Here is a 22,165-nt window from a genome sequence, read left to right as displayed (position 1 = left end):
GGTGGATATACACTGTACTAGTGCCGACATTGTGCATGCTCTGTTGCCTGTGTCTATGTGCCTGTGGTTCTGTCATTGTGATCATGTGATGTATCTGACCCCAGGAATGTGTCAATAAAGTTTCCCCTTCCTGGGACAATGAATTCACGGTGTTCTTATTTCAATTTCCAGGAGTGTATATTCCTCGACTAGTCCTTAAAAATAGCGTAAGAGGACAATTTTTTTTTCAACCTCCAGTCAGTCGTGAAACGGGAACCACAGTGAAAATCAATAATGCTTTATTTGCAACATTAAGCTACACCTTCCAGCTACTTCTCAATCTAGGCGCCGTTCTGACCTACTCATTTGTTGTAACGTGGCACCAAACTAGCATTCCAATACCCTCGTTATAGAAGACAGCCGCCTGTATTTTCCGCCATTTCCCTACACTGGTCTACTCGCGGTCTGTGCCATAATGCTCTTCCGATAGCCAACGGTTCATGTGAGCGAGGAGATGAAAATCTGAGGGAGACAAGTCTGGTTTGTGTGGTGGGCAATGAAAGAATTCCCGTCGGAAACGTTGCAGGAGAGCGTCTTCGTTGCACCTGCTGTACGTGGGAGAGAACTGTCATGAAGCAGAATCCCAAAATATCAGGATCAAACAAAGTGTATTTACATTCGTGAAAATCGTACATTGACATTACCTGTCCATGATCATACATGCTTTCTAAATTTGCACCATCTCGGGTAAACCTATGATGATCATGACTATGTCAGGGATACTTTTGAAAAATCTGGAAAAATACATCTTTTGAAGATATACATGGTAAAAGAAAAAAGTTTTTAAAACGAATTTTTGGTGTCCCTGAAGACTATGTGGTTTCAGTCCAGCTGTCCATCATTTTGTTTCCCTGATTGCAATATAAGTCACGGAAGTTCTTTCAATATCTGGAAGTTGAATAATTACATAGAAGTGAACAAGAGTTGTAGTACAAGTAATCAGGGCTAGTTTATTGTTGGTGATCTATTTTTATTTCAAAACATATGCATGAGATACATAATAACAAACTTCACGTCTGTTTTACATTTAGTTAATTACATAAAAATAAGTAAAGCACTTAAAACACAAAAAGTTTTCTAAAGTACAAATATCCATTAAGAATAAACTAAAAACTCGAAAGCCAAGCACATACTGGAATGTTAAGGATCACCCGTCTACACACTGCAAACAATTGCTGTCAACAAAGCAGCAAGTCGACACAATAAAAACAACAACAAGCTGACTTCCTCCTCAAGGCCAAAATTATCTTCATTAAAAACAGTGTTGACAAGACATCGTATAGAAGTCGACCGTATGGATCGTTTCAAATCAACTTTTCACAGAAAATATCACTTCTCGCTTCATTTTTTTGAACTACATTAAATCTCCGAGAAAGATTTAACCGCAGCATGAGAGGACCAGGAAAACACTACAGAGAAGCTAGGCTGTTGAAATTGTTTGGAATATACTATGAAGATTAACGTTACGTGTTTATACTTAGGTATACATACTGGCGGTGTGGCCGGAGTACGCTAGTCGTTGACAGCAAGTTTTCTCGTCCCGGCTTTGTTATCTGGATTGCAATCCCAATTTCTTTTTCTTACTCGTCAAATACTGCAAAAACGTTATTCACAAGCGAAGCTACATAAACTTTCAAAATGCGAAACTTTTCTCCATCCACGCTGCCTGTAATAAGTGATTTTTTTCACGCGTAAAATACGTCAAAAAGAGTGGAATGTACGGTAATAATACTTGTTCCTCTAGTACAAAGGAACGGATACTTTTTTTTATATTTTTTGTCGGACTACTACACGACGTATCGTTACAAGAGCTGAACGACCAAACTGTTGTACAAAGAGCACACAAAAACGTAACGGTAGCACACGGAAAGAGCACCGCGCGCCGTTTGGAACACAAGAAGTTTCCGTCTCGACTCTTGCGTTAATTAGTGGAGGAGAAAGACCACTTTGCACCAAAACATCGTTAATACTTTCAAGTGACTCTTCGGAAATACTGAGTTTTACTCCACAAAAATAAACGATATCAAATACAACAATGGTATGTATATTTATATGTATATATAATTTTTTATACAGTGCGCTATGAAGCGCCACACTTTAGTGTCACGTTTTCATTTTTTTCATAGCCTCCAATACTTGGAGTCCGATGATCTAAGTAACCATCTACGACTTAAATCTTAATCTACAGACCTGCTTTTCCGTCGTTGAAGAATTTATAACTCTTACATCTAAATTACTTGATACGTAACGCTCTCTTTCTCTCTCTTTTTAAATACACTTCTCTTCGAGAACATCCTTTCTTGCTTCACACTTCCTTTTTTTTACAGTATAACAATAGCATTATGACAGAGCTAGCCTCCATTGATTTTTTTGTTTGTTTCTGAGTGACTGTGCAGGAAAAAATTAGGCCTGAATGCGTGAGCCGTAGAAGCAGAGAGAACACGCGGGCGGCAAAGTAGTTTTAGGGTGCGAGTGTCGAGCAGTCCTCCGGCGCACACGGGACAGTGAGAGTGTGTAGTGGCGGGGGCGGGCGAGACGGGGACAAGAGGGCCAGGGATCCAGATAACGCGGCGCGCGGCGACGGTGGCGCCGCTAGAGCGGCAGCGGCAGGCACAGAAGCAGCGGGCCCGCCGCCGCCCGCGGCCGCGCTGCCGCCCCCGCGCCGGGGGCCGGGACTCCTCGCCCGCGTCGTCACACGCAGTCCTCCAGCGACATCAGCAGCGGGTTCACGTACTCGAAGCCCTCGAACTCGGACTGGTCGATCTTCTCAATCACCCGCCTGAAACACGACAAAAACACACACACAATAGTAACTCAGAAGTTCCTCCATCAGCCCACTAGCGCTGCACACACAAAAGACGTATGAAGTCTTTACTACATCCATCTTCCGACAAATAATGGGACGGCAACTCAGCTGTCACTATATATTCATGTAATAATGATGACACATTAAGCTATATTTATAGGCCTAATTTTATCTCCTCCTCTGTGATACCAGATGATCATGTGGATATCGGGAAATAACTAAAAATGTGTGTGAATTTCTAAGGGACCAAACTGCTGAGGTCATCGGTCCCTAGAATTACACACTACTTAAACTAAGTTATTCAAGAATAGCACACACACCCATGCCCGAGGGAGGACTCGAACCTCCGATGGGAGGTGCCGCGCAGTCCGTGACATGGCGCTCTAACCGCGCTGCCACTCCGCGCGGTGTGGAAATAACTGTTATACATCTCACGGAGGGTAGCAAAAACGATGTCCGCTGTGCTGAACCTCCTTTCCTGCTTGTGCAAATTTATTTGGTGTGTTGCCGCCATGAACATCTTAAGCAGGAGAGACGAGCCTGCATCGGTATTTTGTACCCTCCATGAGATAATGATTATCTGTCATGGGATCATAACCATATAAGCTGTAATACTGTAAGATTGTGTACTTTAATTATCGTGTGTAATACTGTCCATTGCCTGAAGTTAAGTTTATAATGTTCAACAACATAAGGAGTGAAACTTCCTGGCAGATTAAAACTGTGTGCCGGACCGAGACTCGAACTCGGGACCTTTGCCTTTCGCGGGCAAGTGCTCTACCACTGAGCTACCCAAGCACGACTCACACCCCGTCCTCACAGCTTTACTTCTGCCAGTATCTCGTCTCCTACCTTCCAAACTTAACAGAAGCTCTCCTGCGAACGAAGGTTCGCAGGAGAGCTTCTGTTAAGTTTGGAAGGTAGGAGACGAGATACTGGCAGAAGTAAAGCTGTGAGGACGGGGTGTGAGTCGTGCTTGGGTAGCTCAGTGGTAGAGCACTTGCCCGCGAAAGGCAAAGGTCCCGAGTTCGAGTCTCGGTCCGGCACACAGTTTTAATCTGCCAGGAAGTTTCATATCAGCGCACACTCCGCTGTAGAGTGAAAATTTCATTCTAGAAACATAAAGAGTGCTTAGTTTAACAATTTCTCAACCAATATCAAGACCTTACAACATTTAGCATTATAACAATTTGACCTGTAATATTGTGTAGCTGAATTATTTATTGTGCTTAACATCGTCTATTACGAAAATTTTAATTTTAACGTTAAGAAATAAGTTTCATACACAACACACTCCGCAAGTGTATTGTATCTTTATGTATAATGTTTGGTTGCATAAGAACTAGCGTCCCTTTCAGACATCAGTCAGTTGTTTCCTGAAGATGGCCTAACAAGCCAAAAACTAGTCCGAGATTAACGAAAAATCAGTAGGACAAAAACAGTGCACTTATTATTCAAACTTAAATATGTAATTGTTCTACCAAGTAGTAACGGAAGAATCCATAAATAAAAATGTGTGCTTATAGCACGTTAGAGTAGAAGACTAACAAAAATACCCTGGCATCTGAGATCTGATTGTTCATGAGGATATCTTTTGGTTTCTCAATGAATAGACGGGCCTCATAACCAACAGAGTCTTAGGCATTTGCGGAAATGTGCTGCACCATACACTCTTAGCTGTGTACATTCCCGTTGTGAAGTGCATACGCCTCTACATCCATTCTCTGCAAACCGCTATAAACTTCACGACAGACGATGCTTCTCATTTTACCAGTTGTTAGGGTTCTTCCCATTCCATCCCGTGGGAAGTGCGGGAAGAATGATTGTTTAAGAGCACCTGTGCGCACTGTAAGTAGTTTAATTTTACTCACGTGACATCTCCCGGAGCGATAGGTAGAGGGTTGTAGTACATTCCTAGAGCCATCATTTATACCTGCTTCTTGAAACTTTGCAAGTAGACTTTCTCGGGATAATTTACGTCTACTTTCAATAGTCTGCCAGTCTTGCAGCATCTTCCTGGCACATTCACGTGGGTCGAGCAAACCTGTGACCTTTCGTGCTGCTTTGTTTGTATCGGCAGAATGTCCCCTGTTAGTCATATTTGGTACGGGTAACACACACGTGAGCAATATTCTAGGATGGGTCGCACGAGTGCTTCGCAAGTAGTCACCTTCCTAGACTGACTACATTTCCCAGGTATTCTACGAATGAACCGAAGTCTGCAACCTGCTTTACCTACAACTGAGCCTATGTGATCATTCCAGTCAATACCTTTACAAATAATTATACACAGTTATTTGTATGAAATTACCCATTCCAACAGTGTTTCGCTCATATTCTAGTCACAGGACACTAAGTTTTTTTGTTTTGTGAAGTGCACATGGTTCACTTATAATTACAGTAAATAAAAACACGTAGCATGGCAAATGTGTTGTCGACTAGCTACTCTTTCATTTACACATATCTTATAAGTCGTCGTGTCTGCTCCACGTTGACTGACTTTAATTGGCCTGTAAATAACACAAAGCTACGTATTACGTTACTCGTGTCACCGATAACAGCCGTTTATGGAATTACCATTAAACGTGACACAGACATACTACGGCATCGTTATTTTTAGTGTAATTCTATGCCGTAACATGTCATCGAGTCTTATAAGTTTGTGAATGTTAACAGACTCAGAATGAGATTTTCACTCTGCAGCGGAGTGTGCGCTGATATGAAACTTCCTGCCAGATTAAAAACGTGTGTCACGATAATAAGAATCCTTACAGCTCACAGGGGCAGTAAGCAAGCTCACCTTGCTTTAACACGGCTTAAATGAAACCATTTACGCGAAGGACTGGCGTGAAAAAAATATCGCTTCTTGCTCACGCACGTACTTGAGTTCGGCCATCAATCCAACAGTTCGAGCGCAGAAGGCCACTGCCGCTCCTATACGCCGCGTCGCAGGTAAAACTGGCCCGCGCTGCATAAAAAGTTCCCAAAGGGCGCCATTACGACGGAGCTGACGCCGCTATTCTCAAGGTGGACCGGGCCCCGGCGCGCGGCTCCTTCGCGACGGCGCAAGTTCTGCTTGGGCCTCTGTCCCTCCCCCCTCACGTGGACGGCGTTTTATGGCCGCATTAAAACGGGTACGCCACCGAGTGGGTTTTGTTCCCCCTTATTTTTTTATTTTTTTGCGACTTGGCTCCTACTCAACCGTAAAAGCGCGCGGAACGCGTTTCTGAAGGGTTGCACGCACACCGCGCCGCGGTTAATGAAGGGCCGGTGCCGGGCGCGCGGTGGCGTTATTAAATAACTCGGGGCTTCCCCGCAGCGCCGCCGACGCCGCCACAAATTACCACCCGGAGGGCTTTTCCGGCGAAAATCCGCGCCGGATTCGTCGGGGTAATTGGCAGCGTTCTCCCCGCGGTAAGAATAACATAGTGTGGTGGGGTGATAAACGACCATCTGCCAGCCAGATACGGCCATAAAGAGGTGGCGCCCAGGTTATAATCCCCACTACAAAGTTTTTGTGCCAACAGCGGTCGTGGCACTTCGCATTAGATACACAGATATACGGGCAGAAATTGTATTTGCTTAAAACACCTCCAATATTTTTTTACTGTGAAATTTTCTTTCCCCGTATGGTAATCGAGACGAACTATGAAATCATGTGCATGTTTAACGAAACCAGAATTAGTCAAATCTGACGTGAATCGCCTCACAAAGATAGGTGGGGTATGTACTAAATGTGAAGGTCATGACTGTTCGACAGTTGGTACAGCTAGGGTTCCACCCTGTTATCTTACGTTTACGTGACAAAACAAGTGAAACTGCGCTATATCAACAACTTTGGTGTTCCCATCAAGCACACACAAAGACAGAGAGAGAGAGAAAAATCTCAATACTTCTCCCTTTGAAGGGCTCCTGAAATCAGTACATAACGCATTTAACAAAGAGTTCCCCAGTATCTATTACGCTGTCTCTGTATATTGTTACGTTTATGAAAAATTACGGGTCAGTCCGATGACAGTATTTAGGTGCACTGCATGAAACAAATGAGACCAAGCTAAACGTTTAAAAATGAACGAATGATTTTAGTGTACTGTGATTTTTGACGCAAATTTCAAGTCTATCATTCTCTTATAGCAATCGTTTAGAATTGGACCTGCTGTAACTTCAAGTAGATAAATTGTTCTGAAATGCACGACGTACAAGTGATGAACATCTGAAGAAAATACGGCTAGTGGACTACCACATAAGCAAATGTAATGCAATATGCAAAATATCCAATATAGTTTAGTTTCACCTTTATTAAACACTCTGTAGAATCAGTCACAATTGTGAAACATTTATAGGAACCTGCAAGGAATGAGTGAACATGAGAAGGTCAGATAAGTTATGATTTATAGGTTGTTTCACTAGAACCATTATTATTGTTATTATTATTATTATTATTATTCATGAGACATTATACTTATTTCACAAAAATGTGATTGGTCCATCGGACAAAAGAGGAAAGTAATCAAATGGTTCAAATGGCTCTGAGCACTATGGGACTCAACTGCTGTGGTCATCAGTCCCCTAGAACTTAGAACTACTTAAACCTAACTAACCTAAGGACATCACACACATCCATGTCCGAGGCAGGATTCGAACCTGCGACCGTAGCAGTCGCACGGTTCCGGACTGCGCGCCTAGAGGAAAGTAATCCAGGAAGCTACGACATATAACGCATCCTGGCTTTTATCAAAGGTCGGATGGTTTCCTCAATAACTTTTGTCGGTGTAGTGTGGGTACCAATCAAAATACGTTGTTTATGTGCCTGATGCAGTTGTTTAAAATGAACTCCACAATACACATTCCCGTTGAGTGTGCGGTAGTTTTCGATAATAGAAAGGTCGGGAGGTGAAACACGTAGAAAGCTGATGTCAACTGAAGGAAATTTACGGTTAAACACTAAAGAACGAAAAAATCAGAAAACACTGTGAAACGCCGAGCCAATGCTTTAAGAAAGTACAGGTCGAAACTCGACTCGAAAATCCACTATTCGTCATATACGACTTGAAGAGTCAATCGAAGAATTAAACTGTGCAAGATACCGTACCATAAAGTAGATACGTTTCCTGGATGTGAAACGTTTTTGAAGCCAAAGCGAACAATGCTGTGAAAAACTGCCTTAATGGACGGCGGAAATTCTAAAGCTGATTAACAGATATGACAACAGGTTAAATGCAGGAAATGGCTACGTCGATAAACAAAGGAAGCTTGAAGTGATATGTATTGTATTAGTAAAATACAAGCTCACAGAGTAAAATACTACTCACACCCTGGAAAGGGGCTACTAATCGCTTTGGAGCGCTGCAGATGATGTAGAACTCGTATCAGATGCTCAAGTGACTATCCACTGCTGACCTAAATCATGTCAGCGAAGTGGTATTTGGCAATCGCTTATATGCAATGATAGTGGTAAGATAGAATGCTATGCGGCTGGTCCCGGCGGAGGTTCGAGTCCTCCCTCGGGCGTGTGTGTGTGTGTGTGTGTGTGTGTGTGTGTGTGTGTGTGTGTGTGTGTGTGTGTGTGTGTCCTTAGGATAATTTAGGTTAAGTAGTGTGTAAGCTTAGGGACTGATGACCTCAGCAGTTAAGTCCATAAGATTTCACACACATTTGAACCTTTAGAAGGTAGACTGACGTGTCAGGCAGGCAGAGAAGCGGCTGTTGTGTCTGTATTTGCGCATGAGCACACCGTGATTTAAGATCCCCATTTGTTGATCTCACGTGCCTGCATGTATTGGCGTACCACTCACGGCCATGTAACACAGCGCAAGAACAATAGGCGTAAGAAGTACCTAACGAACAGGGTCCTGAGACGGGAGTCACACCTTATCAATGGAAGCCGATTTCAAATCGGGCAGGCACTGTCAGTGAATGATGCACGTCCAATTCAACACGTTTCCTAGGGAATACCTGGAAAGAAGTCTTTGTTAAAGTACAACATGCAGTGTAAGAATTTGGGGGTCACAAAATCCTGGCGTCATCTTCGAACACGAAAGAGAGTCACCGAAACTGAATGTGTTTTGTGCCTTTTTTGTTCACAAAGTTCATGGACCTTTCTTTTTTGTACCGGAAACTGTGACAGGAATGTCATACCTCGATATGCTGAAAAACTCATTGTTTCCTGGATTTCACGAAAATTCCAGTGATTTCATTTTTCTGTGCGACGTCATCCCGACTCTTTCACCTTGAGGTGTGGCGTTATCGTAACACCACCATCCCACAACTTTGGCTTGGAAGGAGGACACAACAAGATCTTGTTCATTATTTTTTGGCCTCCCAGGTCACCAGGCCTCGCGCCTTGCGGTTCTTTTATGTGGGGGGGGGGGGGGGGGGGGTATATACAAGGCATTCTTAGTCCCACTTATGGCAGCTACTCCTCAAGAGCTGAGAAATCGAACTGTTGGAGCCGTCGCTTTAGTACACAGAGACCTGTTGATTCGAGTGAGGAATGAAATGGACAATCGTTTCGATGTTCCTCGAGCAAAGCATGGTGCTCATGTTGAGTGTATGGTATAACGTCTCTGCGAACATGAAAATTTGAATCTTCCTCTATCCAGTGACACGAACAATGAACTGTCTTTGTTTGTCTGTAATAAACACCTTAAAACTGTTCTTTCTTTTTGAATCAGCCTGTACAATGGAAATCTGCAGTCTTACCTCGCAAAAGGTCACTGCCCACATTGGCACAGAACGGCACGACAGTAATTGACTGTAGGCGTGCAGTGTGGCCCGAAGAGTCGTAATTTTCCCTCTTCCGAAATGCTGAGGGGGCGACGAGTGCACCTATGGCCCAATGAGACGATTAATTCTCAGTGTGGGAAGTGTACAGTTCAGGCCAGAGGCGGTTCTGTGATGTTTTGCGGCTATTTTTCTTGCCGTGACTTCAGCCCACTTGTCTATGATACGTTAGCATGAACCGGTAAATATTTTTCAGCATTCTGTTGACCAAGTGCGGCCCCTTCTTTTACGTCTAGTTGACGAGTTTGCTGCGGGCAGTCCTATCTTCAAGGATGACAGCCTCGACTGGAGCGCTAAGCCCCCTGATCTTAATCCCACAGAAGTTATCTCGAACAATTTGGAGCAGCGAGTGAAATACAGCAATCAACATTCGCACGACTTGGTAAGTGTACAGGGAACCCTCCGATATGCACCATACCGTGGCTTGCGGAGTTTGCATGTGAATGTAGAACTAATCATCAATGAGTGGCTTCAGCTGGAAAGGGCACACATAAGAGAACTGTGGAGACGTTTCCTCGCGTAACTGAGACCGTTTCCAAGACTACAGGCGCAATTAGGCGGTACTAGCACGATGGCTCCTATGGTGACTAATTTTTGTCCAGTGTGCTTCTTTCTTGATTTTATTACCACCAAACGGTCGTTAGTTCCTGGATTACCCTATTTAGCACTCGACGTGGCACAGACTCAACAAGTCGCTGGAAGTCTCCTACAAAAATATTGAGCTATGCTGCCTCTGCAGCCGTCCACAATTGCGGAAGTGTTGCCAGTGCAGGATTTTGTGCACGAAGTAACCTCTCGATTACGTCCTATAAACGTCGATGGCATTCATGTTCGGCGATCTGGGTGACAAAATCATTCGCTCGAATTGTCCAGTACGTTCTTCGGACCAATCGCGAACATCTGTGACCCAGTGACACGATCCACTGTAATCAGTAAAAATTCCATAGTTGTTTGGGAACTTGAAGTCCACAAATGACTGTAAATGGTTCTACGTAGCGGAACATAACCATTTCCTGTCAATGATCGCTTCAGATGGACCCGAGGATCCAGTCCATTCCATGCAAAGGCAGCCCACATCATTATGCAGCCAACACCAGCTTCCACAGTGCCTTGTTCACAGCTTGGGTCGATGTCTTCGAGGGGTATGTGCCACGCCCGAACACTACCATCAGCTCTTACCAAATGAAATCGGGACTCATCCGACCACGGCACGGTTTTCCAGTCGTCTAGGGTCCAAAAGATATGGTCACGAACTTAGAAATGCGGTTGTCTGCCACCATAGCCCACTAACGGCAAATTTCGTCGCAGTGCCCGTCGTCGTACGTCCCTCATTGATTTCTGCGGTTATTTCATACAAGGTTGCTTGTCTACTAGCATGGGCAACTCTATTCAAACGCAGCCGCTCTCGGTCGTTAAATGAAGGCCGTTGGCGACTGTGTGGTACGTGGTGACACTTGCTTGAAATTTGGTACTTTTTGCACACTCTTGACACTTTGGATCTCGGCATATTGAATACCCTAACGATTTCCGGAATGGAATATCCCACGCGACCAACTCCAACTACTATTCCGCGTCCAAACTCTGTACATTTCCGTCGTGCGCCCGTAATCACGTAGGAAATCTTTTCACGTGAATCCCCTACAAATGACAACTTTGCCTATGCTCTGCCCTTCTATACATTGTGTACGCGATATTACCGACACCTGTATATGTGCATATCGCTAACCCATGACTATGGTGACTATAGTCTGTCGGTAAACGGAAGAGCGAGCGAGCGAGTCCCCACTCTGCCAACCCAGCTACGTCACAAGTCGCTTCTACAGGCTGTTTCACAACGTAATACCGGCCCTGCGCGGCGCGCGCTTTAAATCTGTGGCGACGCCGTATACAGATACGTCTCGGCTGCGTTCATTTTTAGACAAATGCATTAAGACCATAAGGAATACAAAAAACGTTAGCTTCTTCCGAAACACAACATTATAGAGTAAATAATATTAAGATAAATAATATTAAGATAAGAACGGGAGTCAGGATTATACTACAAACATAGAACCGAATGCCTGTTCATGTGAATGTATTCTATGTTCCTCTATTGCTATTCGTAAAACGAACCCCATATAACGCAATCAATCTGTAGAATTTAAGGCTTGTTCTTACTTTGTGTTTCTACTACAAGGTAGAAGTTTTCTTTTAAGGACTTGCAACACGAAGAGTGTTTAAAAAGTAAGCTGAAGTTTATAATTTTGTATGTTGTATTAGTCCGATTTGCACTACTTCATTGTCACTGTCTTCGTAAATATGTCTCAAAAGTATGTGTACAATGTTATGCATATTGGGTATTTACTCTGTTGTCAGCTGTCAAAAAGGTTACATGTGTTTCCGTAGCATCAAGGATTTCTTGTTTTGTATAAAAACAGATTAGAGAATCTGTATTAATATTTGTTATAGGAATGGAATAAAGGGTATGAAATTTTTAGAAATGTTAAATATTGCTTTTCGTGAGCCTGTTATGAGCGAACCAAGGGCATACAAGTGGTATAAACATTTCAAAGCAGGCATTAAAGGACAGCTGTTTTACAAGCATGGATGAGATTAAAAATGCACAGTTACGAGACCTATAAACTATCCCGAAGAAACAGTTCGTAAAGAATTTCGGGAACTGGAAAAAGCACTGGCACAAGTGTATAGTATGCAAGGGGGAATATTTTGAAGAGGATAACATTGCTGTAGATTAACAAATAAAGTTCTTACCAAAAAATAAAAATTAATATGTGAACGCACCTCATATGTCAAGCGTTTTGCTTAGAAGTCCAGAATCGATGTACATGTTTCGAAGAAAATTTCAGCAGTGTTTAGAATAGCTATTGCGCACATATTTAAAGCAATATGTCTCAGAATCAGTTCAAAATGGCTCTGAGCACTATGGGACTTAACTTTGAGGTCATCAGTCGCCTAGAACTTAGAACTACTTAAACCTAACTAACCTAAGGGCATCACACAAACCCATGCCCGAGGCAGGATTCAAACCTGCGACCGTAGCGCTCGCGCGGCTCCAGACTGTAGCGCCTAGAACCGCTCGGCCACCCCGACCGGCTCGGAATCAGTTGAATAGTGACCGAGATAGAGATTTTGTGTTCCATAAGCATCAGAGTTTTTACGTGATTTTGAAACTGTCTACAACGATCGGTTTCCTAGCAAGATTATTAGTTTTCCTTCGTGGTGATTCCACTAAACCATGCGGCTCATTTTCGCGATCGTTCCTTATGCGTCCAATTGGGCGAGGCTGACGTTTGTATAAATTGCAGCCCATTGATTGGGACTGGTAATATTAGCCAACAGTTCGTTTTGGGCCGCCTCTTTAATACACGCTGTAATAACATTAGAGACGATCGAACGCTCGTTCAAGTACCTCTTCTTCCTCGTATTTGCACATTTTCTTGCAATGCTAGACGATTATCCGTCACTTCCAGATATAGAAGTATATCAGTAAGTATACAAATTTAACTGGCTGACACTGGCAACTAAGATCCCACGAACAGAATCGACGTGTATCACTGCACGCCGATCTACACCGCTAGACACACTAAAACATTTTGGGTGCCCCTGTAGGCCGGTGGCAGCGTTCTTCCGGGAAAGGCCACTTCCCCCACCAAAAGCGCTGCTTGGTCTTGAGTTTACAGACTATATGTGTGACGGTAACGTTACATCATTCTACGATGAGGTGAATGGAACCATTGGTTTCCTACAGCGTAACATAGGTACAAATTGCCTCAACACACGTGAAAGATAGTCGGCAAACCTCGCTTCCAGGGAGAAACAGTGCCGTAAAGTTGCGCCGCGTAGTGCGTACAGTGCAACGAGTGGCAGAAGACGTATAAGCGTTAATTGAACAGCGCTGGCGAGAGCGGCGGCCGGCGTGTAGCCTGTGGCGGGTGGAAGCGGAGGTTGGGGTTGCAGGTGGGGGCAGGGGGCGGGGCCGCGGCGTCGCCGGGCCGCGCCGGGCCGGGCCGGCCACCGACCGATCAATACGCGCCGCCGGGGCGCGCGTGGGCGGCGAGGCGCTGCAAAAATAGTCGCGCGCCGCTACCTAGCCGAGCCCGGACGGCGCGGCGCGGCGCGGCGGCCGAGCGCGGCAAACCGCACCTTGCCTCCCTCCACGCTCCAGTCTCGCTGCCTGTGCACCTCTGCTCTCCCGCGCAACTGGGCACAACTACAAGCAATAGCGGAGACATGTGTGACGTTTTATACTTCTTTCATTAGTGACGTCACCTCCTCAGTACTTTCAACTGACCCTTCGGTACGTCACTGATACACTGTTTTATGTCGCAATTGAAAATAGTTTTCTAACAGGCCCCACACACACATTCCGGTTTACCTGTCTGGTGTACCTGGCACCGGTTAACGTGAACAAACGTGGCACAGAAAAAGCACGCCGCGGTACAGCTGAGAGCACAGTTTTGACTGAAGGCAATGAGTTGGCTGTAGTAAGTTTGTTACTTGTTTTCACTTTCAACACTTCTGTGCAGTTTCTTGCCTCCCTTTAAGGAGATCCTCCTTTTTTAGGGTTCCATGCCTCAATATGAAAAAAACGGAATCCTTACAGGATCGCTTTGATGTCTGTCTGTCTGTCTGTCTCTGTATGTCTGACCGAGTATTAAGAACCTTTTTCTCAGGAACCGGTAGATGCTCCAAGTTCAAATTCATGTCACATACTGAAGTCTATGGACGTTTGTCGGTGTAAGGAATTTAAGCTTCTAAATCAATATAATCAAAACATTCCGCCATTTATGTCACATATTTTGATACACGCAAACGCACTCCTCGAAACCTATAGCCTACTTCCCATTGACCTACAAAGACGAAATTGGGCATTCGCAAGGCTTCACGGTGCAAGTAATGTAAAAAACGTGAAACTTGTTAAACTGTAATTATATCACATAAAAAATATCTTTTGCCATTTGAACATAAATTGCATTCATCGTCTGTCAGAACCAAAATGGAGGAAGATTACTGCATCCAGACATAAAATGTAAGTTGTAGACAGGTTTTAGGATGTAAATAAAAATGTTTTATAAATCTTCTCTCTATCTCTACATATATAAAATTAAACTTCTGACTCGCTTCTTTTTGTATCGAGGACCTACTGTAGAGATTTTCATACGGTCTTGGAATTCCCGGGACCAATATCTTTCCAGTATCGATATCGGTAACAGGCAACCTTTGGGACTCTCAATTCGCAAGGTGCGCGAGTCTTACACTCGCTCAATTTTTATTTTTCGTTCAGTACACAAGGGCGGGATTTAAACAGTATAGCCCAATTATTTCTCCAGCGGTATTCCCTTAACGACATGTCTTCTTGTAAGTCGCACAAACCGACTGAAAAACAAAAGTCAACACTATCAACATTACAAATTAACACAACGAGAACCACAACAAAACATAATTTTTAACTATTCACGCGGTTACTAAGACATACTAGAAGCGGCGCTGTGATAAGACGCTGGATTCAAACTCTGCATCTAACACAGTATGCGACGGAGGGTGCTTCAGGTATCACTACCTGTTCCCTCCTTTCCCATGCTATTCAGAATGGCGCTTGGGGAGAACTACATTCGGTAAAATTCCGCATTAGCTCCAATTTCTCGGATATTTTCGTTGTGGTAACTTCGCGACACATACACAAGTGTTGCGACAAACTTTGAGGGGTTACAGCCGGCCGGGGTGGCCGAGCTGTTCTAGGCGCTACACTCTGGAACCGCGCAACCACTACAGTCGCAGGTTCGAATCCTGCCTCGGGCGTGGATGTGTGTGATGTCCTTAATTATGTTAAAGTATTTCTAAGTTCTAGGGGACTGATGACCTCAGAAGTTACGTCCCATAGTCCTCAGAGCCATTTGAACCATTTGAGGGGTTATAGAGGGGTCTCTTGAAGTACAAATTGAGGAGGATAGGACCTAGTGTTTGGAAACGTCATCCACCGACGCTACAGAGCGTCGAAGTTATGGCCGCCGGCGCCTACCCCTAGGACACCCTTCCGGCAACAAAGGGGACCTTGTACGCTGACGGACGTAGGTGGAACATCTCGCAATGTTGTTCTGTGATCGCGGCTTACTGTCACCATCGCCAGTGGGGAAGATGAAGCTAGCTACTGCTCAAACAGGCCTTGTCTCCTATGACGGCGAGGCTCAGTTGAGTTTCCATCTGCTGATTATTTTTATCCCGGAACACTCTTCAGTCTCCAATGTTTTTCTGTGTACAATAGAAAAATAAACTGAGGATGGAAACGTACGTCCGAAACTGTCATACACCAAGGTAAAAGAGCATCGCAGTCAATGCCACAGCTAGCTCTATCTTCTCCATTGGCGAAGGTGGCAATCAGTAGCAATCAGAGGTTCCGTCTATGTCCGTCAGCATAAAAGGTCACGTGTGCTGCCAAAGGGGTGGCCTAGTTGCAGGCGCTGGCGCTTATAACTACGACACTGTAGCGTCATTGGATGACATTTCCAGACACGAGTTCCTATCCTCGATTTGTTGCTCAAGACACCCTCAACAACCCTGGAAGTCTGTCGCAACATTTCTGAGGCACACTGTATACCGGAGGAAGTAATATGTTGCCTGAATCTTCCCGGTATGTACTCTCTCGATATTTCGATGGTAAATTTCTCCGTGGTGCTCAACGCCTCTCTTGTGACGCCTCTGACTGGAATCTGCTGAGGATTTCCCTACCGCTCTCGCGCCTACTAAAGTATCTCGTGACAAAAGACGCCCCTTTCATTCCATATGCTCTACCTGTTCTGTTAATCAAACCTGGTAAGCGTCGCAGACTAATGCGCAATACTGAAGAACTGGTTGAACTAATGTTTTGCAGACATTTCTTTCCTCGGTGAGTTACATTTTCTTAAGAGTCTCCTAATGAATCTCAGCCTGGCATCTACTTTTCCTACCATTTGTTTTGTGTGGACATTCCACTTCAGATCGGTCCATATTGTTACTAGCACGTATTTTACGGGACTTTGTGTTTCCAGTGACTACTCATGAATGGTGAAACCGAAGAGTAGAGGAGGATTAGTGTGAAGCTGGTACGATGAACGCTCTACCAGGCACTTAAGTGTGAATTGCAGAGAAGTCACGTAGATGTCGATTTCTTCGCCTATTTATATGCAATACATAACATTTATTTATGTTCAGAGTCGACTGCCTGTCACTAGACAGACCATCAGTTCTCTGCAGGTCTTCCTGCAATTCGCTAGTCTTCTAGCCTGCGAAAAGGCTCATGGGGCTTTCGATCCTATCATTTATGTACAACAAACAGTAACCATCCTACCACACTTCTTTGGGGTATTCCCAAATTACCTTTATGTCTGTCGAGAAGTTTCATTAAAGCTTACACGGCGCTACATAGTGAAGGGATCATTACGATAATATATGTTGTTTGCAGTATATAATATTAATATTTCTTATACAATACTTTACTCTTCCAAACACTAAGGTAATGGAAAGTCTTCGCTGTTGAACCCGCAATGCTCACAGACAAGGGAACCTCCCCATCGCACCCCCCTCAGATTTAGTTATAAGTTGACACAGCGGATAGGCCTTGAAAAACTGAACACAGATCAATCGATAAAACAGGAAGAAGTTGTGTGGAACTATGAAAAAAATTTGTAAAATATACAAACTGAGTAGTCCATGCGAAGAAAGGCAACATCAAGGACAGTGGGAGTCAAGGAACGCCGTGGTCCCGTGGTTAGTGAGAGCAGCTACGGAACGAGAGGTCCTAGGTTCAAGTCTTCCCTCGAGTGAAAAGTTTAATTTTATTTTCAGTTTATGTGACAAACTCTTATGTTTTCATCACTTTTTTGGGAGTGATTATCACATCCACAAGAAAACCTAAATCGGGCGAGGTAGAAGAATCTTTTTACCCATTCGCTAAGTGTACAAGTTAGGTGGGTCGACAACATATTCCTGTCATGTGACGCACATGCCGTCACCAGTGTCGTATAGAACACATCAGACGTGTTTTCCTGTGGAGGAATCGGTTGACCTATGACCTTGCGATCAAACGTTTTCGGTTCCATTGGAGAGGCACGTCCTTTCGTCTACTAATCACACGGTTTTGCGGTGAGGTCGCAAAACACAGACACTAAACTTATTGCAGTGAACAGAGACGTCAATGAACGAACGGACAGATCATAACTTTGCGAAAATAAAGAAAGTAAAATTTTCAGTCGACGGAATACTTGAACCATGGACCTCTAGTTCCGCAACTACTCATGCTAACCACGGGACCACGGCGCTCTCGAGGTCACATTTTCCTTGATGTTGCCTATTTTGCGCATGGACTACTCAGTTTGTATATTTTACTAATTTTTTTCATAGTTCCACACAATTTCTTCCTGTTTTCTCGATTGATCTGTGTTCAGTTTTTCAAGGCCTATCCACTGTGCCAACTTATAACTAAATCTGAGGGGGGTGCGATGGGGAGGTTCTCTTGTGAGAAGATTCTGTGCTTATACACTGGTTGCCCTGACTGATCACAGGTACGACTCATCAGCGATGTGGAAGGTAATGTTCTTTTAGTGTGAAGAGATTTGTTTCGACTCCTGTGTCTCATCTTCCGAGCGCCAAATTTATTTCTGAAAACGACACTGCTAGTGAAAATGCAAGTTCACAAATAGTTTTTGTGCCCTGTCCTTCTTGTCTTGACCGCAATTCATATTTTTCGTCTTGTTGTGTATCTCTGGCGGATACCCCCTTCTACTGCTACTCTATACACTGTTTTGACACCTTTTCTTTATATAACTTCACTTTTACTTCGAACTTATTTTCCATAAAACTTGATTTGATCGGACACTTAAGGCTCATAGCACCTCTCAATGAGTATGGAGACGGAAGTGTTTGCTCAAATAACGTTTTGTGGAAATCAGGTGTAAAGTAAAAGACTTTTACTCAGTGGCATTGAAACTGTATTTAAAAAATGGTGTGAAAACAATGTACAAAATAGCATTAAAAAGATGTATGCACCACACCTACACAAAAGGGGAAAAATGACATCCTGCCAAAACGACAAAAAAGAGCAACGAAAATTGATCTCTAAAAATGTGTTCTCGCTAGCAATGTAATTTCCAGAAATAAATTTTAGATACAGAATATGACACTCGAAGCTAGGTATCGAAACATGTCTGGGTGAATGGAAAGGCGTAAACATTGTTTTGCATAAGGCGGAGTTCAAAAGCAACCAAATTTTTTATCAAACAGTGTAGAATAATTTTGTAACTGTAACGGACTGCACGAATTAAAAAAAGTTGTGTTTATAAATATGCGCGTACACGAAGCGTAAACAGTTTGGTTACTTTCAGTACGACTTACAAACGTAAGCCTTGGAAGTGGCAGGCAGATGGTGTACTGTGGCAGTAGACACGGTTCGCGACCACGGCACTTGGCAGCAGTCAGTTCAGGAGGCCAGATGTGAGTCGCTGCCCTCGCCCACGACTTGGTGATCCCCCAAAATACGTCGGAGCGCGCTTCGTGTGTTCTAAAAAGACGCCTGTCACACCGCTCCCAGAATAGTGCGGCCGTCGTTCCCGTCTCCTCCAGCACCTGCCGCGTGTGTACGACTCGACTGCAACCGCAGCACCGGCCGAGCCCTGCTACCCGTGTGTCCGACTGGACTCTCTCAGGGCTACCTCCGTCCGCCCGCAGGTAGTGTCACTCCCTGCTTTTCACTCTAGAAGCTATTCATTCCTCTTGTGAAAATCCCTGGGAGTTTAAAACCCATTCCTGAAATAGACTCAGACATCCAGGCACGAATTTGACAGCAGCTGTCCCCCATGAGTGGACAGACGTAGAGATGCGATGGCGGGTCGAGAGTCTTCCACAGATAGCTTAATCGGTTAGAGCATTGCCTCCGCGAAGCAATTGTTTCAGGTTCGCGTCGAAGTTCGGCATTCCGCACACTGACTACTCCATTCCTAACGCGATTTCTACCTCACATTGCAAACTGTGAAACGAACCGCTTACAATTAAGACGACTAAGTAACGGTCTTACAGGTTTTCAATACGTCTAAAGGCCGACAGAAGCACATTTTTCTATTTTATGTTAGTTCATATATTTTTTCCTAGTGTAAAATTATTCGATTTACACAGTCATCACATATTTTCGAGCCACACTGAAGACGTGTTATTGCTGATTCCCGCTTCTTTACGTAACGAAGACGCAACTTCTAGTAGTAAATATTGGAGGAACCTCTCAAAGCTCAAGTATTTCAGTCGAGAACAACAAAACAAATTATTATCATCTATTCACAACAAAAGCTTCACATTTGTAGTCTAAGGGAGTGCACTGGCTGCAATTATACCAGTTCCGGAAGAATATGAAATGCTCGGATTACTGCAATAGTCTGCCTGTATCGTCCCGGAAGTGCAAACCTTCAAATCCTACAGACAACTGCCTAAAAGAAACATCTATTTAGTATCATATGGCCAGTTAGGAAGTATCTACGCGTCGGTGGTGAAATCCACTAATTTGCTGGAGGGAAAGACAGGCTGTATACCCAACTGGACATTTTCCAACATGCTGCATATAACCTGCTCCCTTTTTGCCCCTTAACAAGATCCGTTCGTCGCGTTTGCACACGTGTACAGAATTAAAGAAACAGACAAAAATCTTCACGTTGAAGGCCAACAGTGATTCAGGAAAGTAGAAAGAATTCTTTAATGCAGCCTTTCATCGCACCGGTCACACACGATCACTTTTTGCAATAAGTGTTAACCTTCGGATCTGTGTTCAAGTACGCTTGTGCAGAACCACATAACGAAGTTCACTCATAATAATGAACATGAACTCAGATGTGAAAATTGGCATCACTGACTGAAACAATACTAATGTACTAGTGTTACATCCGAATGCTGGAAGAAAGATTCCTTTCGAATTAGAACAATTTTCCTCTGAAGGTAAAGTGCAAAACTTTTAGACGAATAACGAAAAAACGTTCTCATATTTTTCTGGAACTTCGTTTAAACTATTATTTTACACTCATTACAATAATTTAAATTATTCAACAATTACAAACGAACAGCAATATGCTATAAAAACAAGACTGCAGGACACAGTATGGCCACTAAAATGGCAATGGAAACATGACATACCACGAAAATAAGGCATCTGATAGATCTTTATATTTTTTTAATTAGATTTTTATTCTCAAATGTCGCTGCAGATTGACGCCAGGCCACGACAGTGGCCAACGTTTGAAACAATCATCTGGTGCACTCATATTCCATTCCCTAAAAAGCAAAGGATTTTCAGACATGGGAGGACCAAAACGAGACTTATTAAGTCTTGTGTGGAAGAAAAAAAGAACAGCGTTTAACGAAAGGCTGATCAAAAGGAGTAAGAGAGAAAGCGTAAACACACATTGGGCAGTGGCAGAGAAGAGAATCGGACTGACAGTTCCACATAAAGCGTCCCTGTATTCGCCACAACTGATGTAGAGAAAGCTCTGCAAATTTAAGTATCGGCAGCAGGAACTGTATTTGCATGCTGTAACTCCCAAATGTGAATCCACTAGGGTAATCAGTGTGGAACACAGTTCAATAATCACGTTGAAGGCCGACAGAGAAACAGTGATATTGTTCTTGGCAGCGTACGCTACTGGCCACTGATAACAGCTCTGTCTTGACAATGCATCCCTCATACTCGTAAACCGTGGTGGCTCTGAGTATTATCCATTTTGTACCCTCTTATTTTGCACCATCGCAGAGAGAAACACTCCACAGAACTCAAATCCATTTAATGTCCAAATAAGGAGGGCAGGAAACAACACCTCAAAATTTATTTCCAGAGCTGCAAGAAATCTGAGACCACAATAGGCAGTGGCTTGACTTAGCAGACGATGCAGAGTTTTAACGCAGGGCATCCTACATGTCATGATCCTGAAAACCTTTTCTTGCCCCTGACATGCAGGCCTGCTTGCAAAGCAGGTTGATTTGGTAAGCCAATACAGTTCCTACACTGGGAAAAGGAGGTTATAAGCCCCACAGTGCTGATACTTGTGAGGTCAGCCGTTTCTGTGACAAATGTGGACTAAATTGATTCTGTAGCTTGGGAGGGGGGTGTTGAGAGACGTGCGCAAATCTGCTCCCCTCCCCAATCCTCAATATGCACGAAAAAACGCCGGCCGGGATGGCCGAGCGATTCTAGGGGGCTGCAGTCTGGAACCGCGCGACCGCTACGGTCGCAGGTTCGAATCCTGCCTCAGGCATGGATGTGTGTGTTGTCGTTAGGTTTAAGTAGTTCTAAGTTCTAGGGGACTGATGACCTCAGCAGTTAAGTTCCATAGTGCTCAGAGCCATTTGAACCATTTTTTTTTTTTTCATGAGGAAACCAATTTTAACAATGGCCCCTCACCGGGGAAAATAAACAGCCTATCACATTATACACCTTTTGCAGTTAATCCATCTACGGAATGCACTAGTGAGGCCCACCACAGACTTCAAATGACAGATTCGACATGCCATTTCGCTCTCTAACTTCAAAGC

General features: G+C 43.9%; 1 protein-coding gene across 4 annotated transcripts in view; it reads right to left on the bottom strand.

Annotated features, from left to right (window-relative positions):
* Nucleotides 1-1,002: 1,002 nt before the first annotated feature.
* The window catches only part of LOC126236165 (atypical protein kinase C), a 782,990-nt gene continuing 761,827 nt past the window's right edge, over nt 1,003-22,165 (bottom strand). For all 4 annotated transcript variants that reach the window (XM_049945254.1, XM_049945253.1, XM_049945256.1 and 1 more), the window contains one exon: nt 1,003-2,818. In XM_049945254.1, coding sequence (XP_049801211.1) covers nt 2,731-2,818 — 88 coding nt within the window. In that variant the 3' untranslated portion in view covers nt 1,003-2,730. The remainder of the gene's footprint in view (nt 2,819-22,165) is intronic.

Source organism: Schistocerca nitens, chromosome 2 (assembly GCF_023898315.1).
Source record: "Schistocerca nitens isolate TAMUIC-IGC-003100 chromosome 2, iqSchNite1.1, whole genome shotgun sequence".
Classification (NCBI taxonomy): Eukaryota; Metazoa; Arthropoda; class Insecta; order Orthoptera; family Acrididae; genus Schistocerca; species Schistocerca nitens.
This window is presented reverse-complemented; position numbering and strand designations above follow the sequence as displayed.